The sequence below is a fragment of the Perognathus longimembris genome, chromosome 23 (assembly GCF_023159225.1).
Source record: "Perognathus longimembris pacificus isolate PPM17 chromosome 23, ASM2315922v1, whole genome shotgun sequence".
NCBI lineage: Eukaryota > Metazoa > Chordata > Mammalia > Rodentia > Heteromyidae > Perognathus > Perognathus longimembris.
Window position 1 is genome coordinate 5,969,554 of NC_063183.1, and position 17,154 is coordinate 5,986,707.

The 17,154-nt window shown below is 55.1% G+C and overlaps 1 protein-coding gene across 1 annotated transcript; it reads right to left on the reverse strand.

The window, feature by feature from the left end:
• Positions 1 to 9: 9 nt before the first annotated feature.
• Positions 10 to 15,538, reverse strand: Atp2a1 (ATPase sarcoplasmic/endoplasmic reticulum Ca2+ transporting 1). The gene is made up of 23 exons (XM_048331836.1): positions 15,222 to 15,538; positions 14,898 to 14,915; positions 14,362 to 14,444; positions 12,800 to 12,904; positions 11,727 to 11,865; positions 9,957 to 10,037; positions 8,937 to 9,022; positions 8,487 to 8,784; positions 8,178 to 8,344; positions 6,277 to 6,365; positions 5,952 to 6,054; positions 5,604 to 5,735; positions 3,729 to 3,854; positions 3,378 to 3,596; positions 2,320 to 2,655; positions 1,947 to 2,167; positions 1,661 to 1,863; positions 1,465 to 1,550; positions 1,246 to 1,379; positions 1,015 to 1,132; positions 751 to 868; positions 482 to 518; positions 10 to 58 (listed from the first exon to the last, which is right to left on the reverse strand). Exons 1-22 carry the CDS (start codon positions 15,337 to 15,339, stop codon positions 514 to 516), a joined length of 2,985 nt encoding a protein of 994 aa, XP_048187793.1. The 5' UTR covers positions 15,340 to 15,538; the 3' UTR covers positions 10 to 58; positions 482 to 513.
• Positions 15,539 to 17,154: the final 1,616 nt, after the last annotated feature.

The window sequence follows — 17,154 nt, forward strand, 5'->3', positions numbered from 1 at the left end:
CAGTGTTGGGTGGGGAGGGGCGGGAGGGCTGGTTACTTCCTTCTTTCATCTTCTGGATCTGAAAGGAGAAAGGGAAGGGATGGAGCCATGGACCGGGAGGTAGGGGCGCTGGCGCAGCTCCGCCCTCACTCACCTGGAGGGCACAGGCCCTGCCTCCCACGCTCACTCCTGTCCCAGACCCAGCCAGCCCCAGCCACTGCAGCTCCAGCAGCAGAGACCCCGAGTGCCTCAGCACGCGCAGCGCAGCGCAGCGCAGCAGGGCGGCGCCTGCAGGCGCCCAGGTCTGCCCCCGCGGGCAGCAGGCGGGCAGGACCCAGAGGTGCTGGTGCCCATGCGGAGGGCAGCTTTGTGCAGCTCTACGGAAGCGCAGGGCAGCGGCCACGGCTCGAGTGGGAGCCGCGGGAGAGCGCGAGCGACCGCAGAGGCGCAGGGGCTGGGAGCGAACGGCAGGGCACAGCAGCTGGGCAGGAAGGGGCAATACCTGTGACACGGTTCAAAGACATGGAGGGGTGGTTATCCTACGGCCAGAGAGGACAGAGAGAGGCCGTTATCGAGGGGGTGGCGACCGGGCAACGACCCGACCAGGTGCATTGGAGTGGGGACAGGCCTGGGCTACACCTCCCTGGGGACACTGGTCCCACCAGGGCCACAAACTTACCACCTGCCACAGGACGCGCGCGCGTGCTCGCGGCGCGGAGGGCAAGACTGGGCTCAGGGCCCCGGTGGGGGGTTAGGAGGGGGGCTCCTTACCCTCCAGGTAGTTCCGAGCAATGAACTTGAGGAGCTCATCCAGCCCAATGACCGGAAGGGAGATCTTGAGGACCATGAGCCACTGATTTAAGTCCAGGGCCCGGAGCTTGAAGATCATCTGGGGGAAAGGGCAGCAGCCGTGAGGAAGGACAGCATCCTCGGAGGGGGAAGGGAGCACCTGCTGCCCCCCTCCCCCACTTCCTCCCCGTGAGAGGGAGAGCCTCCAGAGCAAGGCGAGAGGCCGGGCTCCCTCCCATGGCTCACCGGCAGGGGGTCGACGTAGAGGATAAGGAAGTGGAGGGACATGGAGAGGCAGATGGAGCCCAGCAGCCAGATGTTCACCCAGGGCGGCATCCGCAGCAGCGACTGGTTCTCAGACAGGCTGAGTATGGAGGGGTGGGCAGCGTGGAGAGGAGAGGGGCACAGTGAGGAGGTGGGGAGGCAGGGAGGCAGAGGACAAGGGCAGTGGTCTCAGGAGCAGGTGGGCGGGCCTACCTGTTGAGAGCATTGCACATCTCAATGGTGACCAGCACGGACAGGGCCATGGTCATGGGCTCGGGGGACTCAAAGATCTCACAGTCCAGGCCTTCAAAGTCAGGGTTGTCCTCAGTACACTGCATGAAGTGAGTCTGCGGGGGAAGGAACAGGGGCCTGAGATCTCAGGGAAGCCCCTTGGCCGCCCTCCTGCTGCCCATCTCTCGAGCCCCCTCCTACCAGCTGGCTGTAGGAAACATGAGGCCCATCTTCTGCGTACAAGAACCACCAGGCGGCTGCTCCCACTGTGGCTGCACCCACGTAGCCTGTGATGGAGAGAAGAGGGGAGTCCAGGTCAGGGTGGTGACAGCTGGGTGAGGAAAGACAGTTGGTAGCCCAAGCCCTGGGAAGGATTATGGGGTTCCATCCTGCTTACCCCCAATGGCCATGTAACGGAAGAAGAGCCAGCCACTGATGAGGGGCTCCTTGGGGCTCCGGGGAGGCCGGTCCATGATGTCCAGGTCTGGTGGGTTGAAGCCCAGGGCAGTGGCTGGGAGCCCATCAGTCACCAAGTTCACCCACAAGAGCTGCACAGGGATCAGGGCCTCAGGCAGCCCCAAGGCGGCCGTGAGGAAGATGCTGCAGGAGGGAGGCAGGCAGTCACATGTCAGTCCTGCCCCCAAGTCCCCATGGGCACCCCCGACCAGCCCCTGGCTACTCACCAGACCACCTCACCCACGTTGGAGGAGATGAGGTAGCGGATGAACTGCTTCATGTTGTTGTAGATGGCGCGGCCCTCCTCCACAGCTGCCACGATGGTGGAGAAATTGTCGTCAGCCAGCACCATCTCGGAGGCTGTCTTGGCCACGGCAGTGCCAGATCCCATAGCAATGCCAATCTCAGCCTTCTTCAGGGCAGGGGCGTCATTGACACCGTCCCCTGTCTGGAGGAGGCGGAGACACGGTCAGCACCTGGCCACCACCCTCCAGGGCCTCTCCCTGCAGTGAGTCCTCCAGGCGCTTCTGTCACCAGCTCTTGGAGCGTCATGTGTACCATCGGAGGCCCCCCACCCTGGGACCCCACAAGGCTCCTTACCATGGCTGTGATCTCATCATAGGACTGCAGATACTCTACAATCTTGGACTTGTGGGAGGGCTCCACGCGGGCGAAGCAGCAGGCGCGTCTGCAGGCGTCCCGCTGCTCAGCCAGGGGTAGGTCGTCAAATTCGCGGCCAGTGTAGGCGCGGTCCGTCACCTCCTCGTTCTCCGAAAAGATGCCAATTCTTCGGCAGATGGCGATGGCAGTGCCCTTGTTGTCTCCGGTGATCATGATCACCCTGATCCCAGCATCCCGGCACAGCTGAATAGAGCCTGTGACCTCCTTCCGGGGCGGGTCCAGCATGCCCACAACGCCAACGAATGTCAAGTCCATCTGCGGGGACAGCAGACCATGGCAGGTCACAGAGCGTTTGGGGCAGGAGCCAGGATGGAAGCACAGAGGGAGACTGTGACTGGGAAACATTGGGAAGCCAAAGTTTGCCGCCACATGCTAAGCCCACACAAAACCCTGGCTTCCATCCCCAGCACCACAAATAAGTAAAAATTTAGTAGTCCTGGCCAGGTGATTGCTAAGGATTTCTCATGTCCTGTGATTTCTTTTGGATTTGTACTAGAGTCGTGTGTGTGTGTGTGTGTGTGTGTGTGTGTGTGTGTGTGTGTGTGTGTTGGTACTGGAGCTTGAACTCAAGAGCCTTGAGCTCTCACTTGGCATTTTGTGTGTGTGTGTGTGTGTGTGTGTGTGTGTGTGTGTGTGTGTGTGTGTGTGTGTGTTGGTACTGGAGGTTGAACTCAAGAGCCTTGAGCTCTCACTTGGCATTTTTGCTCATGGCTGGTGCTCTACCACTTGAGTCACATCTCCACTTCTGGCTTTTGGCTGGTTAGTTGGAGATAAAGTCTCATGGACTTCCCGGCCCAGGCTGGCTTCAAACCTCAATCCTGAGATCTCAGCCTCCTGAGTAGCTAGCCACCAGCCCCTGGCTGTAGCCATTGGTTTGATAGCATAGGAAATGCCCAGTGTGGTGAAAGGCTAGCCGGGGATGATGGGGACTCTGCCTCTCCCCAAGCTCCCGGACAAGAGGGGCTCCGTCTGCTCACCTCGTATTCCATGAACCTGGCCGAATCATCCAGGATCATCTCCTCCCGCTTAGGGGGTGTGTCGCGGGTGGCCAGGGCCAGGCAGCGCAGGGTGTCCCTGCCAGTGCCCCACTCCTTAATCACGGTCATGATCTTCTCCTTCACTGGGCCCGTCAGCGGTACCCGGGTGGTACCCACACGCACGTAGTTGCAGCGGTCAATGACACCCTCAGGGGCACCCTAGGAAACCAGCATTGCATGAAGGGACTGCCTGCCCGCCCCTCAGGGTTCCATGGGAGGTGTGGACATAGCGAGGGTCTAGGAGTAGGAGGAAGCGGGAGAAGGGGGTGGAGGCACATTCTGGCAGCTGACCTTGACAAACATCTTGTTGCCCACAGTAGCTCGGGAGGACTTGGCTGGGGAGCAGTAGACAGACATGGACTTCCTGTCTCGGGAGAACTCCAGTGTGAATTCCTTCTTCATCAGCTGCCGGATCACCTGGGAGGGAGAGGCCAGAGTCCTTACAACAGTCCACGAGGATCTGGAGGTCAAAGCATACCCCAAGCCAACGCCAGTACGAAAGCAAAGTACACGGGGAGAGAATGCCAATGCTTGTGCTGCCACCATGTTTACGTCTTGTGCTTTTACTTTTAGTTTTTGTGCTACCCAAGACTGATCTCAGGGCCTCACACAGGCTAGGCTACAGTTGTGCCACTGAATCACCTCCTCTCTCCCATCCCAAGTGTCTGAAGCACAACAGACTTGGTACAGCTTGCTTCCCAGCAGAATTTACAGTGAGGACAGAAACCACAGTTGGTGCAGATCACACGGCATAAGTGAGCAATAGTACAGAAGGAAACGTAGCCTATTTTCACCTTGATTTAATTAATTTTGGTCTAAATAACCACATGTAGTGTCAGTGCCTGGCACACAGTAAAGAGTCCCACCAGGATGTGGCTAATGTCTGGAATCCTAGATACTCAGGAGGCTGAGATCTGAGGATTGTTCAAAGCCAGTCCAGGGAAGGAAAGCCCTTGATACTCTAATCTCCATTTAACCCCCCCCCCCCCCACACACACACAAAAATTGGCACTGTGGCTCAAAGTAGTAGAGTGCTAGCCTTTAGCAAAAGAACTCAGGGATAGTGCCCAGGCCATGAGTTCAAGCCCCATTGGTGATGAAAAACTAAATAAAAATAAGTGGCTGGAAGTTGGTGCATAGGTGACTCACACCTGTAATTCTAGCTATTCAGAAGGCTGAGATCTGAGGACTGTGTTTCAAAGCCAGCCTGGGCAGAAAAGTCCCTGTGAGATTCATCTCCAAATAACCACCAGAAAACAGGAAGTAAAGCTGTGGCTTAAAGTGGTAGAGCACTAGCCTTTAGCAAAAGAGTTCAGGGACAACACCAAGGCCCTGAGTTCAAGTCCCACAGCCAAAAGAAAGAACAAGACACTATGTTGTAAACTCACTGTACAACTTGGGGGGGGGGGTTGGGAAGGAGGGAAGGTGGGAGAAAAATGAGGGAAGAAGTAACAAGTTTGACAAGAAATATACTCGCTACCCTACCTAACTAACCCCTCTGTACATCACCTTGACAATAAAAATTTCAAAAATAAATAAACAAGACAAGAAGAAAAATGAAAGAAAGAAAAGTCTGCAAGGCTACATCTCCTTCTCTACAAGGCACATGTCTACAGGGCTGGGGGTGTGGTTCAAGTGGTAGAGCACTAGCCAAGAGTCACAAGCAAGTCAAGCAAGCGTGAGATCCTGAGTTCAAACTAGACAAAAGAAAGAAAAAAAGAAAGAGAAAGAAAGAAAGAAAGAAAGAAAGAAAGAAAGAAAAGAAGGAAAGAAAACCAGTTGACTTTGTCTCTCTGAAGCAGGTAAGCCCACCATGTGGGCATGGTGGCTGCACACCCCGGACCCTGAACTTGGACAGGGATCTGAGCCAACACGTGTGCTCTGGAGATGATGGGGTCATAGAGAGAACCTTCGGGCTGCCCTAGGATGTGTCACTGGTCCATCTCTGCCCATTCCAAGTGGGGACACCACAGGAGGAAGCAATGTCCTCAGGCACAGAGGCTGCAACCAATGCCACACAACTGTGGGGACAGTGGGTCCCCTAGAGGTCCTCCTGGCCCAGACAAGCTGCAAACAGAGTCGTTCACCCACACAAGTCAGCGTCCTGGCACAAGCGTTGGCCTTGCCCACCTAGGAGTGTGGGTCCCGACAGGCACCCCAGCTCACCGAGTTGCAGGCATTGGCCCTCTCCACCTTCGAGAGGCTTCGCACTTCCGTGTTAAACACATTCATCTTCTCCACCAGGGTGGTGAGCGCCGTCTCGGTGGCCTCCCCAACCTTCTCATAGACACCTTTGGTCTGAGATGGGCACAAGAGGAGGAGGCAGTGGGTGGACCGGCTCCTAGACCCTTGCTCCTACCCAAGTCCATTTTCGAGGAGCGAGAAAGCAGTCAAGAGCTTCCCCTCCCACTCCTTCCTCCTCCTGCAGTGGGCGGGGGGGGGGGGGGGAAGCGGGGTAGACCCCCTTGCTAATGGAATGAAGAAGACACTTTGTGGGGGGTGGGGAGGTGTTACCTCATTGAAGTCCAAGGAGGAGTCATTGCACAGGGCACAGATGGTGGCCAGCTCCACCAGCCCGTCATACTGCCCTGCCCGGATTGGCTTATCGTTCTTCAAGCTAGTGGTGGACGGGCAGGGAGGAAGGCAAGAGAGAAATGGCGGAGAAGAGGATGAGTTGCAGAGGGGGCATAGGCAAGTAGACCAGGAAGACAGGGAGATCCACAGCAGAGCGAACCAGGTTGGGGAAGGAAGGGGAGATAAGAAGGAAGGGAAAGCTAGCCAGGAGCCAGGGAGGTGGGGTACATAGGAGGTGACAGGAGGAGACACCTGGGCAACTTACACCTCGCCCTCAGGAGCGTAAGTGGAACCAGTGATGGAGAACTCATTCAGTGAGCAGACATCGCCATCCACCTTGTCAATGATGAACATCTGTAGGGGGAGGAGGGAATATATGCAGATGTTCACCTCAGGAACTTCTACCGGTTTCCTGCCTCAGCCAGCCCTGCCCTCATTCCTCCCTGCATCCGCCCCCCACCTCACCCCCACCAGGGCCTTGGAATCACATTCTAAAAACCAAACTATAGCAAGCCAGGCTGGGGTTTAGCCAGTGACTCATGCCTGTAACTCTTAGCTATTCAGGAGGCTGAGATCTGAGAATCATGGTTTGAAGCCAGCCTGGACACATATACCTATAGCACATTAATATTTAATACGAATATAGGGCTGGAATATGGCCTAGTGGCAAGAGTGCTCGCTTAATATACATGAAGCTCTGGGTTCGATTCCCCAGCACCACATATATGGAAAACGGCCAGAAGGGGCACTGTGGCTCAGGTGGCAGAGTGCTAGCCTTGAGCAGGAAGAAGCCAGGGACAGTGCTCAGGCCCTGAGTCCAAGGCCCAGGACTGGCCAAAAAAAAAAAAAAAAAAATATATATATATATATATATATATATATACACACACATATCAGATAGCAGATAAATATACCAGTGATACATGAATAGATATATAGATAACAGAGAAGTGGTCAAATGCCTAGGATCCAAAGTAGAGAAAAGATTAGGAGCTAGGGCTTAAAAAATGCTGTTCAAGCTGGGTGCTGGAGGCTTCCAGGATAAGACCTGGAAGACAGCAATTCAGAAATGAGCTGGGGTGGGGGGAAAAATGAGCAAAAACCAGGGCTGGAGGTATGGCTCAAGTGGTAGCATACCAGCCAAACAAGCTGAGTGAACATGAAAGCCTATGTTCAAACCCCAATACTACCAAAAAAATTAATAGAAATATTGTCCAGAGCTGAGCATCAGTGGCTCACTCCTGTCATCCTAGCTACTAGGAAGGATCATGGTCCAGTCCAGTTCAGACAAAAAATGTTCTTGAGACTCCATCTCAACAGAAAAAGCTGGGTGTGATGGCATATTGACTGTTTTACCAACTGAGTAGGAAACATAGATAGGGGATCACAGTCCAGGCTGGCTTGGGTTAAAAAGAAGAATATCTCAACAGAAAACCAGAGCCCAAAGGGCTGGGGGCATGGCTCAGGTGGTAAAACTCCTACCTAGCAAGCATGAGGTCCTGAATTCAAATTCTAGTACCACCAGAAAAACAAAATAAAAAGAAACGCTGTTCAAGATTAGTATAGTTGGGTGTTGGGCCCTCTCATAATGAGACCTTTCTGGAGAGCAGATGGCTGCACAGGGAGGAGCAATGGGACCCATAGACTTGAATTTGGAAGTCAGGTCTAAGTACACACACACACACACACACACACACACACACACACACACACACACACACACAGACAAGGGTCTCATTGCTGCCTAAGCTGGCCTTAAACTCCTGGGCTCAAGCAATCCTTTTACTTCAGCTTTCTGAGTAGCTTGGATTACAGGCATGTTCTATAACACACAGTGCTCCTTCCTATCGACTGTATCTTTTGGCAAATCACTGAATCCTCCAGTGCTTCAGAAAAGCAGGGTTAACAAAATTGACCTTCCCCCAAGGGCCTCTGTAGAGGAGGGAGACAGCAGGTGGCAATGTCTGGGAGAGGGACCGTGGCTGTAACAAGGCTGGCTGAGCCTTCGCCTTGCTGGTTGGGTGGTGCCATATCTGCCCTTTGAGGATTCCCTAGGCCAGGCTCAGAAGCCTCCCATGGCGAAAGGATGAGCCCATGGCTGGAGGACTGACTGGTTTCCTCCCAAAGGCAAGCCTCTGCCGGGCCATGCTGCCCGCCACCCCTGACCTTGCAGACGGACATCTGGTTGGTGGTAAGAGTGCCTGTCTTGTCGGAGCAGATGACGGAGGTGCAGCCCAGGGTCTCCACGGAGGGCAAGCTCCTCACGATGGCATTCTTCTTTGCCATCCGGCGGGTACCCAAGGCCAGGCAGGTGGTGATGACGGCAGGAAGACCTTCAGAGAGGGAGGGCATGCTGTGAAAGGCACATCGCCAGGGGAGAGAGGAAGATCTACTCTATTCAGCTGTCTAACAGTCGGTCCTGTACCCTGGGGCTGGGAAAGGTCTTTATGGAAGGCAAAGGAAAGCCCGTCCTACCTTCTGGGATGGCCGCCACAGCCAGGGCCACGGCAATCTTGAAGTAGTAGATGGCTCCTCGGAACCAGGAGCCCCCATGGACAGGATCGTTGAAGTGGCCAATGTTGATGAGCCACACAGCCACACAAATGAGGGAGATGACCTTGGAGAGCTGTTCCCCAAACTCATCGAGCTTCTGCTGCAGAGGGGTCTTGTCCTGCTCAGTGGCAGCCATTTGGTCTCGGATCTTGCCAATCTCAGTGCTCACACCAGTGGTGGCCACAATGCCCAAGGCTTTGCCAGCTGCAATGTTGGTACCCTGGGGAGATGGGGGAAAAGGAAGGAATCAGGCAAGAGGGGACCCCCATACTGTACCCCTTCTGTGCTGAGGGCCTTCGCATACTACCAAGTTTCTTCCCCAAGCCAGGGCCTCTGACTTGATCATCTGACAGCTGGCCTGGGACTACTCACCGAGAAAAGCATGTTCTTCTTATCCTGGTTGACAGCTCGGGGGTCGGGGACAGGGTCGGTGTGCTTGATGACAGACACCGACTCGCCTGCGGAGAGAGAGGCCAAGGGGCCATCAGATGATGTCACCAGCTTTCCCCTAACTTCCTGCTCCCTCCCTCCTTGACAGGATGGGGCCTGCCTGGTAAGGGACCAAGCCACCATCCAGGAAGATGTCCTGCCTCTGGAGGAAGCTGCTCCAAGCAACGAAGAAGTCATTACCCATAGAGTGAAGCCCTTGGCCTCAGCCCTCTCAGTGGGGTGTGAACCACACTGGATAGATTTCAGAACAGTGTCCTGCTAAGATCAGATGAGCTGGTGGGTTTGGGGGCACACACTGCTAACCACCAGTGGACATGCGGCATCATTCATCTGAGAACGAGCCTTAAGAAATGCCCACCACTGGGGCTGGGGATATGGCCTAGTGGCAAGCGTGCTTGCCTTGTATACACGAAGCCCTGGGTTCGATTCCCCAGCACCACATATATATAAATCGGCCAGAAGTGGTGCTGTGGCTCAAGTGGTAGAGTGCTAGCCTTGAGCCAAAAGAAGCCAGGGACAGTGCTCAGGCCCTGAGTCCAAGCCCAGGACTGGCAAAAAAAAAAAAAAAAAAAAGAAAGAAAGAAAAAGAAAAAGAAATGTCCACCACGCTGCCCTCTCCATCCCAGTGGAGCCCCGGAAGCAGTGTGTTACCACATGTATACAAACCCTCCATCTTTATCCCAGCATCCCACGCTCCTCACTGGAGGAAGCCAGTGGTTCTCTGGGTTTGTGTGAGCCTGGGTGCATATGGAAGCCATGGTCAATGGTTACCTGGAGAGAGGGCACACTATATTCTCCCATGACCCCAGGGAGGCCCGCTGCTACTGACATCACTGCTGCTACAGAACTGTGAGGAGGTGGCTCTTCCTCTCCCTGGCCTCTGCTCCCTGCCTGGCCACCTGGTTCCTCCCACACTGAGTCCTCCCCCTGAAGCCAGCAGACCTGTCAGGATGGACTGGTCAACCCGGAGGGTGGTGGATTTGATGGATAAGATGCGGATGTCTGCAGGGACTTTGTCCCCCACTGTGGAGAAAGCAGAGAAGAGTGAGGTCAGTTGGAAATAGAGTTTCCTTCCTTCCTTCTACCCCATCTGTCTGACTCCCTCACCTCTCCATCCTCCAGGTCCCAGAGTGTGCACCCTGGACTGACATGAGGCCCTCTACCAGCAGCCCCACACCTCCCCACAGAAACCCACTCCAACTGTCCCCCTAATGACTGCTTCTCTTCCCACTGGCTGTAAGTACATGAAGCGAGCCTCCCAGAATTCCCAGTACATAATATATGCTCATCAAACAAACCCTGACCAACCTGGGAGGAAATTCTGGATGATCTAGCTAAAAAAAAATCAAGAATGGAAAATGGGGAAGGAATGAGAGAGAAGAGAAAAGCTGGAGAAGAACTCAGAAATCAGGATGAGTTGGAGAGAAATGGTGGCAGGGAGTGTGGGGAGTGGGGTAGCAGGACAAAGGTTAGAATTGAGAAAAATCAAGGAGTGTAAAGCCAGAGAGGATGCGGGGGGGGGGGACCCACAGGAGGGGGTCACAGGGGCAGCTTCTGGAGTACACTCTGTATGTTTTTTGTTTTTTGTTTTGGTTCCCTGACAGGGAATCAAACCCGGGCCGTAGCAGTGAGAGCGCCGAATCCTAACCACTAGACCACCAGGGACTTCTTTTGGAGTATACTCTGCTACCCCCAGAAGCTTTTAGGGGGAAACAAAACACTTGCCAGGGGCTCTGCCTATGTTGCTCTGGTCGCACGGGCAACAGGGCTCACCCCCTTTCCTTTCCCCTGTTTCTAAGGTCCCTTCTGTGGCACCAGAGGAAACAGAAAGAGGAGGGAGGAGGTGGATGATGAGGCTGAGGACACCCTGTCACCAAAGCTCAAGGGATATTTATAGACATTCATGGCGCTGACTCCAAACTGTCAACCAGGGAGGATGGCCCTGCAATGGGGACTCTGGGGTCTTCAGCCTGTCTATCCTCCTTCTCCTCATCTTTCCCCAGTGCTGACATGGGTATCTGACAGAGGGAAGGAGGCCTAGAGAGATTGCTTCACCAAGCCACGGGCCTGGAAACATGGGAAGGCCTGCGCAGGGCAAATATAAAAACCGCTGAAGGGGGCAGAATGCGAGTAATCTTAGCCACCCGGCCCCCACCTCGCCCTGGGCAGGCATTAAGTGTCCCTGGGGGGGGGGCGGGGCCCTCCTTGAGCTCCCTCCTCCCGTCCCGTGCTCCGAGCTGGGACCTGAGTTTCCCTTACAAGGCCGGGGGCTTGCGCTTCAGCCCCCCTCCTCCCTTCTGCCCTCACTCCTTCCCCTTTAGAGACCTCAAGGGCACTAAGAGGTCAAGACTGAGAGCTGACCAAGCTTGGGGGTGGGTAGAAGGATAGGGACGCCAGGCGCAGAGCCGTGGGGATGGGGCCCTTGGCAGGCACTGGGTTCCACCTGTTGCCTGCAAGTGTTAGAGGAGAGGAGGGGGAGCAGGGGGTCTGCCTGCAGCCTCAGGGACAGGACTGGCTGTTCCTGCTGAAACGCTGGAAGGGGGGGGTGCTGTGGCCTGCCTGTCCTCGGGTGACCTCCCGAGGAGTCTGGGAAGGAGACACAGACTCCAGCAGCCTCTTGGACACCAGGGTTGAGGCTGGCCAGTATCTCTCTTTTCCTTGGCGTCAGACCCAAGGCCTCCCATCCTGACCCCCTCATTCCCATCCACTCACCAGCCACCTCCACAATGTCCCCGGGGACGATGTCCCGAGCCTTGATCCTTTGCACTGACTTGCGGTCAGCTCGGTAGACCTTCCCCATCTCGGGTTCATATTCCTTCAGAGCCTCGATGGCGTTCTCTGCATTGCGCTCCTGAGGGGAAGGGGGGAGAGAGAAAAGTCGGAAGGACAGGAAGGGCACAGACAGGGAAGGAACTAGCTTAGGTGGACTAGAGGGAGGTGTAGAGATGGAGGACCTATAGGGACTACTTAGAGGAGACAGGCTTAAGCAGCCACAAGATATATGTGTGTGTATGTGTGTGTGAAAATGTCACCTATGGCTAAGAGGGTGATGGGCCAAGAAAGAAGGGGAATCAGTGAAAATCAGGAAGCAAGGGATAAAGGATGAAGAGAGTGATATAATCAGAGGAAGAAGGAACTCAAATCAGCCTTTGTTGAGTTTGTACTGTGTGTCAGGCACTGTCCTGCTCCTCTGGTTCAACTCATACACCAGGGTTATTAGTCTCTTTTTTTTTTGCCTGTCCTGGGTTTAAACTATGGGCCTGGGCACTGTCCTTGAGCTTCTTTTTTGCTCAAGGCGTCAAGGCGAGCACTCTCCCACTGGAGCCATAGCACCACCTCCAGCTTTTTGGAGTAGTTTATTGGAGATAAGAGTCTCACAGAATTTCCTGTTGGGCTGGCTTTGAACCACGATCCTCAGATCTCAGCCTCCTTTGTAGCTAAGATTACAGGCATGAGCCACCAGTGCCCAGCTATTAGCTCTATTTTATAGATGAGCAATCTGAAGCTCAGACACATAAAAGAGCTTATGCAGGGTCACACAGCCAGTCTTCCAGCTTGTTCTAACACTATCCCATGAAGTAGCCATGTGAGAGAGTCAGAGGAGGGAGAAAGATGATGTAGGAAGAGGAGGAGAAAGAGGAGAAGGAGGAGAGAAAGGAATAAGAGGAGGAGGAGGAGGAGCAGGAGGGAAAAGAGTAAGAAGAGGAAGAGAAGACTGGAGTTGAGGGGGGGCATGGGTCAATATCAGGCTGGGTGTTGGGATAGGAAAAATAATCAAAGCTAACCTGCCAAACCCCCACGATAGCATTGGCAATGAGGATCAAGAGGATGACAAAGGGTTCCACAAAGGCGGTGATGGTCTCTTCACCTTCCTCAAACCAAGCCAGCACCTGAGGAACAAAGCAATGGAAAATAACAGGTCACAAGGACACCACCCCCAAAGAATGGGTAAAGAAAGAATCCCAGGTGCAACTGAGCCTGTGAGCAGGCACAGATGGAGTATGCAGGGGGCCTGCAGCCCCACATCTGTGCAAAGTTCTGTACACCGCTGGCTCAGAACACACGAGCATTGCCACTGGCGTGATTCAGCGGGAATCGGTTAGGCACACGTACAACTTGGGCATTACTGGGAATGTTTACAGGTTTCTCTGACTGGACCGTTGGCTTCTAAGCAAAGCTCTGGGACACCTAGAACAACAACCCCACAACCACATCAATCCCACCATCACTGGGGGGCCAAAAGCCCATCATCCAAGCTTGGTGGTCCTCACAGGTGCCTAGCCCACCCACAGCCCTCCCCCACAGCCCTCCTCCATAGCCCTCCCCCACTGCCAAGCCGGAAGCTCTGATTTCACGAGGGAGCAAGAGCAGGAGATAGGGTTACGGGGCCTCCTGTACACACCCTGCCCCAGCTGTTGTCACTGCCAAGCAACAGCCACAGGCAAATGTCAAGGAGCAAATCTGAGAAGGGAGAAGGGAAGCCCTGCCAACTTGCACTCAGGGGCAGTCAGGGCCTCCATTAAGGAGCCGGAGGGGCAGGGAGGCAGCTTTGTCTCCAGCATCTTATCTTCTGTCTGGACTAAGGACTAAGATGTTAAATTCCAAACTGTAGGATGGGCTGTTGGGATGGTGAGTGCCAGGAGCCACCTGGGAGGTGTACCACACTGTAGGTAGAGTCCCTAGGACAGCCGAGATGGCAGAAGAGAGGTAGCCAGGGCTGTGAGGGCTGGAGGAGGCCCAGAAGGGTTAGGAGTGAGTTAGGTTGGGCTGGTAACAAGTAGGACTCCAAGTTACCACCTTGATGGGGGATGAGGAGAAGGGGGAGTCAGGCTTCAGGGCGCATTTGTAGTCAACCTTGCACCAGGGGTGCATTCCCGCTTCTTGGAGCTAGTTTTTCTCTCAACCAATCTGAATTAGAGACCAGGGAGGGCGGGGCCAAGATGCCAGGAGGGTGGGGATTGGTGGAGTGGAGAGGTGCAGGGCATGCTGGGAGCCGTAGGAACCACACCGTTAAGTTGCAGCTTGTGAGTCCCAGCTGGAGCCAGGCATTTGGGGGGGGGGGGGGGCGTAACCCGAGCCGTCGAAGCCCTTGAAGCTGTGTGAGGGTGGCTTAGCTTCAGTGTTTTGGCTGAGAATACCCCCAAAGCTTAAAATAAAGCCTGCTTGCCGGGTACGGGGGAGGACTGGAATCAGCGCCCCACCTCCCCCAGCGCTGGTCTGGAAATTGGGATGTTGAGGGCTTGGACTAGGGGGTCTGGGATAGTGATATCTGTGGACAGGCCCCTGATCCCCCACCACACCCCAACCAGCGCCCCCCCCCCACCCCCCCATGCTCTCCCACACTTACAAAGGAAATGCAAGCAGCCAGGAGAAGGATCCGCACAAGGAGGTCTTCAAACTGCTCTACCACCAGCTCCCACAGGGACTTCCCTGTAGGGGAGGGAGGCACGCGGAGGGAACGCTGGGGTTAGGATCGGAAGGATGAAGGTCTGAGACTGCATGTGTGTGGGTTGGGGTCCAGGGGCCAGAGTGCCCTGAATCTCTAGGGTGATAGGACAGGCTAGCTCAGTACAAAAGAGCTGCAAGGCATCTAAGAACAAGTGTCTTTGGAGAACAGAACAATTGTTCAAGGGTGGGACACTTCAAGGTGAAAGGGCCTGGAGACTCCAGCCCCCAAACTCTAGTCTTTGGGGAAATAAAGAGCTGAAGACCAAACTCAAGGCCATGCACGTTTGCCTGGCAAGTGCTCTTCCACTGAGTTAAATCCCTACCTCCAAGATGTAACCTTTAAGGAAGAGGGATAGGACCTATAGCCAGAAGTCAGGTAAGGAGGAGGCAGGAGGAGGGAGGGTTAGTGAGAACTTGGAGTTTCCAGCAACTTACCTTCCTCAGCAGGGAGCTCTACACAGAGAAAAAGAAGAAAAGTACTTATTCATTTGGGGTTCAGCTTTATGCTCCCCTCGCACCCAGGACTCTGGTTAAGGTGAATCAAGCCACCACTGAAAGGGCACCTTAAGTTCAACAAGGTCATCCCGTAAAACCTCCCCCAACTCCAGATCTCAGAACCCTGTTTTCTCAGGATCTTTACCCTTCGACCAGAGACCATGACCCAGCTCTCCCCGAGGGCACCCTTCAGGGACAACTCCTGTGTGCATGGGACGTGGGCACAGGAGGGCATGACCAGCTTGTTCCCAAAGGGACACTTACCATTGGGGCCGTATTTCTCCAGATGTCGTTTCACTTGATCCGGGGTAAGGCCCGTGGTCTCACTCACCCCAAAATAGGCCAAACATTCCTCCGTGCTCTTAGAATGTGCGGCCTCCATTGTGCACCCTTCTTGGGGGCCAGGGGGCGATGTGTTCCTTCCAGGGGGCCGCTCTCACTTGTGGGGGGCCTTCCTCAGCGTATCCACCTGCCTGTCTGGGTTTCTTCCTGTTTATCACCTGCCCCCCACCTCAGGCTTTTCTTCCTCCCACGAAGCTCTGACCCCCGTCCCACTTCTAGAAGCCGGCCACCCCCCAGCCCCCAGCTGGTCCTTATGAGGGAGTGGGGGGGGGCAGGTTCCCCCCCTCCCTCGGGTCAGGGATTGGCTGGCTGAGACCCCAGCAGGAGGGGTCAGAAGAGAAAGATATTTCTGCTGACAGAGAGGGAACAGTGGGGCTGCAGCCTGAGATGTCACTCATGAGGGACACAAGGGGGGGGCAGGGAGAGACTGCTTTCTGTCATCTGCTACTGATGCCTCCCCCAGTTGCCTCAATTTCCCCCGTTGCATGGAGTTTCTGATGGCGCACATGCGTACACACACATTTGTTCTTCCCTTGAGCCCTCCACCTCTCTCAGGCCTCACCTTTCTCTCCTCATCCTTTTCCATCTGTCCATCCTCTGCTCATTTCCATGGTCAGTCTCCTCCTTCACCTAGTTTGTTGAAAGAGCAGCAGAGATACTCCAAGCATTTGGGGAACAAAGGGATGGCATCTTTGGGGGGGGGGGGGGTCAGAGGAAGTGCCTCTAGAGGGACAAGGGGAAGTAGGGAGGGGAGAGGGTCAAGGGGACAGGACAGAAGATGGTAACCCTACCCTAGGGAGGGGTTGACGGAGCCATCAACAAGGGATTTAGTGTCCAGGCCCTGGTGAGCAAAGCCAGGACTGCCTGTCTCGCCCCTAAATTCCCCCCCTCCCCGGCACTTTAGCTCAGCCTCTGGGAACTGGCCTTCAAGGCCCGCCCCCATCCTTGACAGGGAATCCCTCCCCAAAGAAAATGGGATACTCAGGCAGCTGGGTAACCCAAGAGGCAACAGAATGTGCTGATGGCAAAGAAGGATAACTGTCTCAGGATGAGGTGGTGTCACCCCAAATCTTAACAAGGGTCACCTCATTTCCCATCACACATCCTTTAATGCAAAGGGCTCCCAGGCCTGGCCCCACAGGAGTGTGGTCTTCACACTGCCTTGGCGCTGATGCATCTGTCACCCCAGAAAGGAGTAAGGCCTGGGCCTAGGTGGTGGGTTCACCTCGGGGCCCCTGCCCCCCTGGGATGAAGAACAGGGTACCTGGGGAACATATGCAACCCGGAGGCTCCAGACAGAGAGAATGGGGAGGACTCCAGTTTGGGAGCCAGGTAGTGGGGAATGAGGAAAAAAGGAATCCGGAGGAAAGGAGCAGAAAGGCAGGGCAGGGAAGCCAGGAGAGCAGGGGGAAAAGAAACAGCAGGGAACTGACTGGCGACAGCCAGGTGGGCGGGGCCCCGGGCGGGGTGCAAAGCCACAAGTTGCTGCTAAGCGGCTGGCCCTGGTGTCAGCTTCCTCAGAGGAGCAGCTGCTCTGAGCCGCCCTTCCCCACCCTACTCCAGCGTGGGGGCGTCTTGCTTTTCCACCAGGGCAGCTGCTGGAGGAGCAGAAGGGTACACGGGGATGGGCCCATGCAAGGGAAGGAGAGACAGAGGAGAAAAGTCCATGAGCCAGAGGTCAAAAGGTCTGTGAGGTCAAGCAAGCCTCCTTTCTCGGCCTCCATGCAGACCTTGCTTCCTGGGGTGACCCTACTGTGCCTGGCACTCTGGGGCTCCAGCTCTGAGGTAGAGAGGGGGGCATGGCCCACAAAACATCCAGAGAGGCCCGGAGGAAGGAAAGGAAGCCAGCTTTGGG